The sequence below is a fragment of the Suricata suricatta genome, chromosome 2, assembly GCF_006229205.1.
Source record: "Suricata suricatta isolate VVHF042 chromosome 2, meerkat_22Aug2017_6uvM2_HiC, whole genome shotgun sequence".
In the NCBI taxonomy this organism is placed as follows: Eukaryota; Metazoa; Chordata; class Mammalia; order Carnivora; family Herpestidae; genus Suricata; species Suricata suricatta.
In genome coordinates, this window is record NC_043701.1 from 136,110,354 (window position 1) to 136,118,246 (window position 7,893).

A 7,893-nucleotide genomic window follows, 5' to 3' on the forward strand; every position below is an offset into this window, starting at 1 on the left:
GAGAGTGTGATGATACTTCAGGCTTTCAAAGACTAGAATGACTTATGATGAGTAATCATGTCCCAACTTGAGCTCTTTAAAAGAAATATTGAGGAAAACCAATGATGTTTGGGGGATAAACTCTTCCACTTGGACTCTAACATTTGGAGTTTAACACTATCAAGACTGAAGAAAGAGGGGGTGACTGCGTGACTCAGTCAGTTGAGTGTCTGATTTCGGTTCAGGTCATGATCTCACAGCTTGTAGGTTCAAGCCCCACGTCAGACTCTGTGCTGACGGCTCAGAGCCTGGAGCCTGCTTTGCATTCTGTTTCTCCCTCTCTCTCTGCCCCTCCCCCACTCTCTCTCTCTCTCAAAAAATAAATAAATGCTAAAAAAAATTGTTTTAAAAGACTGAAGAAAGAGATAGGTACATGGACCATTTTTTTGGCCTGACCCAATATGACATTTCTGACACTATTAGGCAATACTCATGTCCTTCCCTTTTGTCTGTGTTCCAGGTTTTCTGTCTCAGCTGGTCTCTGACAAGCCCCTGACTGAATGCATCCGTGCTGGTCACTATGCAGCAAGCGTCATAATTAGGCGGACCGGCTGCACTTTTCCTGAGAAGCCAGATTTCCACTGATAGAAGAGCAGGAAATCCAAGTCCAGAGGAACAGATACTGCCCTGATTGCTTCCTGAGAATTCCCATATTAATAAAGAAGAAGATTATCTGCCATCTTTTCCTACTATAATAATATTCATTCTTAATTTAGAGGGTACAGTAATGCTCAGTAGAATCTTTATTCTCTCAATAACCTAAAAAGATAATGTCTATTTCCATAGTTTGATAGTGCCACGTAAGTGTTGATTAAACAGGAATATAACATTTCAATGGAAATTTTTATTTCATCTTCAATTACTTTGTAAATTCATGTGTATTTAGCAAATTGATCAGTTTTTTTACATTTCTGCTTTGAATGCAGATGCTATTTAATATAATAGATTTTTAAACAGGAATTAATTCTAACACATAAATCTTCAGCTTTTTATACAAGTATATTTAATTTAGGAGTATGTGTATGTATATATGTACGTGTATGTCTATACATACATATATGTGTACCATATATATGAATGATAAATGATCAAATAAGTTACAAAAGTATTTATCTTGCCAAGTTATGCCAAATAATCTCTTTAGTGCACAAACATGTAATAAACTTTGGATAATTAAATAAGTTGCCAAATTATATTATATTACAATATTCAAAGTATAATCTTATACTTACCTGTGGTACTCCGTAACTTGATAAGAGTAAAAACTTGTCATATAGGAATTTTCTTCTGTCTTTGCCCTATGTTCAACAAAATAAGGAGGTTAAGTTCATTATTTAATACTGGGCCCTGAAATGGTATCTACTTCATTGATGGGGATAGAAAGAAAAACAACATAACACATTGAAAAGTAAGTTAGTATTTGAGATCAATAAGTGATTGTTTTAAGGAAGACAAAATGGCATAATAGAACCTCTGGAGTCAAATTTAATTACCTTCATATAACTTTGGGCAAATTACTCAGCCTCTTTTTCCTTCATTTTCCTTTCCATAAAATGGGATAATAACTCCATATACAAGATCACTGAGATGATTTGAAAGAAAATACCAAGTATAAAATGCTTGCTTGCTACATGCCTAGTAAGTGCTTAATGGGTACCTGCTATTTTTATCATTATGATTATTATTGTTGAAGAAAAAAAGGTAATATTGTTAAAACTGAATTCAAACCATAGAAAAGGGTTCAAGATTTTTTCGCTTTATGTTTAGGAAAACTTTAATGTATGCTATGCTTGCTTGTCTTTTTCTTTTTTTAATTGAGATATAATTCATATACCATAAAATTTCCATTTTAAAATGTATGGTTCATTGTGTTTTAGTGTGATCACAAAATTGTACAACCATCACCATTTTAATCACCCCAAAAAGAAATACTGTATCTCCCAATTCACCATACCCCCCATCCCCTGGCAACTACTGATCTATTCTCTGTCTTTTTAAATTTGCCTGTTCTGGACATTCATAAAAATGGAATCAATATAATGTGTGTTCTTTTGTGTTTGGCTTCTTTCACTTAGCATGTTTTCAGGGTTCACCCATCTATAGCATGTATCAGTGCTTTTATTATTTGCCAAATAATATTATATAGATATACCATATTCTGTTTAAGCATTCATCAGTTGATGGACATTGGGTTTTTAGCACTGTTTAGCTATTATGAATACTGTTGCTCTGAACATTCATGTACAAGCTTTTTGTGTTTTCAGTTCTTCGGGATATATACCTAGGAGTGGGATTGCTGGGTCGCATGATAACCCTATGTTTAACTTTTTGAGAAACTGCCAAACTTTTTCCAAAGGGACTGCACCATTTTACATTCTCACCAAGGTTTGAGGGCTCAATTTCTTCACACCATGAAGTATGAAGGGATATTTCATTGTGGTTTTGACTTGTGTTTCCCTACTAACTAATGATACTAAGCAACTTTTTATATGCTTATTGGCAATCTGTATTTTTTCTGTGGAAAAATGTCTGTCATATCCCTTGCCCATTTTTTAATTGAGTGATTTGTACTTTTATTATTGAATTGTAAAAGTTCTTTATATATTCTAGATATGTCTCATCAGATATATGATTTACAAATATTTTCTGCCATTCTTGTCGGTTTTTACTTTCTTGATGTGTCCTTTGAAGCACAGATGTTTTTAATTTGTATGAAGCCCAGTTTGTCTGTTTTTTCTTTTGTCATTTGTGCTTTTGGTTTCATATCTAAGAAACCATTTGCCTAATCCAAGATGACAAAGAATAACACCTTTGTTTTCATCTAAGAGTTTTATATAGTTTTTGCTCTTTGATTTAAGTCTTTGGTCCAGTTTATTTTTGTATATATGTGAAATGGAGGGTCTAAATTAGTTCTCTTACATGTGAATATCCACTTGTCCCAGCACCTTATTGAAAAGACTGTTTCCTCCACTGTTGAACTGGCTAGGCATCCTGGTCAAAAACAGTTGGCCATAAACGTAAGGTTTTGTTTCTGGACTCTCAGTTCCATGCTGTTGGTCTATTTGTCTATTCTTATGCCAGTCCAGACTGTTTTAATTATGGGGCTTTGAGTAAGTTCTGAAATCAGAAAGTATAAGTCCTCCAATTTTGTCTCTCAAGAACAATTAATTTAGGTGCTAAAGTATCTTTATCATATTAAAACTGCTACAGAATGTCTTTCTCTTAGGAAGGACATGGATAAACTTTTTCTACTCTTTCTGATGAGAAACTTTCTTACCCTAAGACAATTTATCAGGTACCACTCACTAGCTAGGCTTCTGACAGGCACTAAAAGAGGTTCCAAAGTATGCTACTTGGTAGCACTTAACATGCACACAGATCACACAACTTTCTTGTAATAAAAAAAAAAGTCATTGGGATATGTGTATTTTGTCCTTGAGTTTATGACACTTTTTAAGTTCTCTGTTTTCATACAGGACAAAGGTGATATAATGGCTAGCCTAACAGACTTGATCTCAGGAAATCTCTGACTGGTTGTTGCACATTACCCTCTGTGACCTAAGTTTTTGTGTCTTGGAGTGGGGAATAGTTAACCTAATCTCACGTTGTAGTATCTTGGTTTAACAGATATTTGGGAGAGGACATGCAGTATGGGAGAAGAATATTGAAGTTATCAAGAAGATATGAGCTCTGGCCCCAGGTTGGCTTCAGATGTAGATACTTTACTTGTAACATCTCTAAAGTATAATTGTATTATGGACCAGTGATATTAATAAAGTTGACTCCCTATATGTGGGGAAAGGTAGTTCTTACTTGAGTAGTGAGCCAAAAAGACCAGCCATTTATTAGTGAGTCACAGTTGGACAAATGAAGTACACACAGAAGATGATAATTTGGGAGGATAGGGGGTAGGAAGCTTGGTCATCTGGAGAATTAGAACACTGAGGTCAGCCTAGTCTCAGCAAATGACGAAGGTTGCCAAAGAACTGTTTCCATAAGATTGGTAAAGAAGATGATACAAACATTTGAAGATAGGCTGGGTGCTCAAGTATATAACAGAGTAGAAGAGAAAGAAAACTAAGGAACAAGAGTAGCTATTGTATTTTATAATTTTTACATCTGGCTTCATCATATGTAACTTTACTGCTTTATTTCTCTGAAAAAATCAAATAGTAAGACTTTTTTAGATCAAAGTGAGGGAGATACATTCTTAAAGTCCAAACAACTTTGGCTAAAAGCTATTATTCTTACCAAATTTTGAAGAGCAAATATTATAATTTTTTACTCTTTGAAACCAAAGACATATAATATAAAGATTGCTTGAGACATGCCTACAAAGGGAGCATGTGTTTGGCTGGCAGTCTAAAAATAGCACCAATGTTAAAATATAAAATTATGCATGATTCATTTCTCTCACTACATCACCTTCATAAAAAGTGTCCATTAGTAATATTTTCATTGGATAAAATAGGTTTAAAATGTGAACAACTTTTTTATGATTCAGTTGTAGTCCCCAGCTTTTGTCTCTTTAGACAAGTTCTTGAACTCCTCTGAGCCTTGGTTTTCTCAACTATAAAATGAGGAAAACATATCCACCACCACCACCACCCCCAATGAGAGAATGTTAAGAGAATGTATAAAGAAAACATTTTATAAATTATTAAATAAATTTAAACATGAAGTAGTTTGATATTTTACAAAACTACCGAAGCAACTCAGTGAGGAAAAGAAAGTCTTTTCAATAGACAATGTTACAACAATTTGATATCTATAAGAGAAAAATGAACCTTACCTCACACCATACATAAAAGTTAGAGATGGGTCAGAGCCATAACATAAAGGCCGAAGCTACTATGCTTTTAGAAGAAGAGATACAAGAATATCCTCACAGCTTGGGGATTGGCAAAGTTTCTCAGGGCTTTGAAAGCACTAACCATAAAAGTGAAATATTGATAAGTTGAACTCCCAAAAAATTTTGAACTTTTTCTTCATCGAGACACTATTAAGACTATGAATAAACCACAGGCCAGGATAAATTATTCACAATACATGTATCTCGACAAAAACTTGTATTTATAACATATGAAAAACTCAACAATGAAAAGGCAGATAACCTCACAAAAATGTGTATGAATGGCCAATAGGCACATGATAAAGTAGTCAGCATCATTATTCAGAGCAAAATGAACATTAGAATTTCCATGAGTTAGCTCTGTACTAGAATGACTAAAATTTAAATGACAACACCAAATGTTACGATGTGAAGCAATATTGCTAGTGGAAGTGTAAAGTGGAAGACCATTTAGGAAAAAGGCCTGGAAGTTTCTTATAAAATTAAACACACCTATTCTTTGAGCCAGTCATTCCACTTCTGGTATTTACCCAAGAGAAATGAAAGCATATGTCCACAAAAAGACTTGTTTTAGACTGTTTATAGCACCTTTATTCATTGTTGCCAAAAACTGGAAGCAGGGTAATTGTCCAACAGCAGGAGAACAGATAAACTGTGGTATATTCAAACAACGGAATAATACTCAGCAAAAGAAATTAACTACTGATGAAACAACAGGAATCAATCTCAAAAACATTTTACTGAGTGAAAGAAGCCAGATATGAAAGAGCACAAACTGTAAGATTCCATATTTATGAATTTCTAGAATAGGCAAAGCCAGCCTATAGTGAGAAAAAAAAGTCAGAGCAGGGATGGCTTTGTGGAAGAGGGAAGTGGAAACTAGGAAGAGAGATGAGAGGACCTTCTAAGCTGACAGTGACGATCCATGTCGTAATAGGGGATACCCAGGCATATGCATTTGTCAAAACTCAGAGAATGTCCTACTTACGTTCCATGATTACTTAATAACACAAAGACCCCTAAGCAAATAATGAACACTATTAATGATATACATATCAATAGAGATGAAGTGCATTGATGTCTTCAACCTACAGTGAAGTGCATCAAAAAATAAGATGAATGGAAAGAGGGATGAATAGATAAGTGATAAGGCAAATATGGCAGAATGCTAACTATAGACTCTAGGATGTTTGCTATATGACACTTTTCACCATTTCTGTATGGTAGAAATTTTTCCTAATGTTGAGGAAAATATAAAGCATTTAAATAGGAAAACCTATTAAACTTGATCAATAGCAGCATCTCATGAAGAAGATAAAACAATGCATAATCATACAGAGATCTTCCAACAAATCCACTGTAAGTTGAAAATATTTTAAGTCAAAAATGCATTTAATATGCTTAACCTACTGGACATCATACCTTAGCCTAACCTACCTTAAATGTACTCAGAACATTTACATTAGCCTAGAGTTGGACAAAATCATCTAACACAACCCATATTTTATAATAGAGTTGAATACCTCTTGTTATGTATTGAATACTGAAAGTGAAAAACAGAATGGTTGCATGGGTCCAGAACGGTTGTAAATATTTCGGTGTGTACCCTGGTGCTCGGAGGCTGACTGGGAGCTGCGGCTCACTGCCTCTGCCTAGCGTCATGAGGATCTCGTGCCACATATCACTAGGCCAGGAAAAGATCAAACTTCAGAATCTGAGGGACAGCTTCGGCTGAATGCATATTACTTTCACACTCTCATAATGTCAGAAAAGCATAAGTCAAAGCATTATAAGTTGGGGACCATCTGTATATTATTTACACAAAATGTAATTTTTACATGAATTCTGTGACAAAATTAGCCAATCATGGGCTACTGCAGGGTTTCTTGGGGCTTCCAAGCTCCTCCCTCTCCCCATGCCCCAGCCCACCTGGCAATTAGATATTTGATGAAACACCCTTGCAAACATCAACCAGACCTCTTCTCACCCTGACCCCTGAACCCATTGCGTTCTGCTTCTTCCTCCTCTGAAGCATCCCTTCTCCTGGTCACCAGAACATTCCTAATTGTCCAATCCAATGGCTAATTTCATTTCTTAACCTACCTCATCTTTTCTCAGTACTTGACTCAGAGGCCACACTCCCTTGAAACTTCTTATTCCTTGGCTTTTACACCACCACTTTTTCCTCATTATCTTGCCTTCTTTATAGCCTCTTACTGTGCTTTAGGAACACATCTCTGTTCAGTGTCAAGAAGCCTCCATCCCCACAAGCCTTTTCTCATTCTCAAAACTCCAAGTGACCAATTTGACTCCCACAAATTCATCTATCACCTAATTACCCTCAAATCTCTATTTCTAATCTTGATTCCCATCCAAGCTTTAGGCTTGAAACCTACAGGTCAGCCCCTTGGGATCTTCTGCAAACACATTGATTATCGAAACAGCACTCACTTTCTCTTGAACACCCAGGCCCAGTTCATTCCTCCCACTTTTTCTGTCTCCACTAATAGAAATAATTCTTCCTGACCGCTTCCCTTCCTCATCCACTTATCTAATTGATCACCAAGTTCTGGCAATTCTACTTCTTTTAAATCTCTTACTTACGTCTTCATCTCTTCAGGTGCGATTTAGCTCTTCACTGTATCTAACCAATTTCCCCATCCCTGGTTCTGCCCCTTCGTCAGGCGCCCTTTACCATGGGGAATGGCTTGCTAAAGCAGAAGTACAATCACATTCCCTCATCTGTTTAAACTGCTTGGCCATCCACCACTGAACCACTTCAACAGCCTTCCTACTGCCATCCCTCCTTTTAACTCTTCACTCCACTCCAAAAATACACCTGTGCTCAGGCCTCTATCTGGATTACTATTTTCCTCCTACCACAATTCAGTTGTAGCTCCCGTCCAAAAGTCAGGTCCTTTAAAAAGTTTTCTCTAAACCTCACAGGTTACTTGCTGCTCCATTCTTTGTTCTTTGCTCTCTTAAAGTACATTGCATATTTC

The 7,893-nt window shown here is 35.9% G+C and overlaps 1 protein-coding gene across 3 annotated transcripts in view; it reads left to right on the forward strand.

Annotated features, from left to right (window-relative positions):
* ADK (adenosine kinase) overlaps positions 1–2,079 on the forward strand; it is a 521,042-nt gene extending 518,963 nt beyond the window's left edge. For 2 of the 3 annotated variants that reach the window (XM_029932002.1, XM_029932001.1), the window contains one exon: positions 500–624. In XM_029932002.1, coding sequence (XP_029787862.1) covers positions 500–624 — 125 coding nt within the window. Of the gene's footprint in view, positions 1–499 lie in introns of all 3 variants that reach the window. The other variant, XM_029932000.1, reaches the window with a different exon arrangement.
* Positions 2,080–7,893: the final 5,814 nt, after the last annotated feature.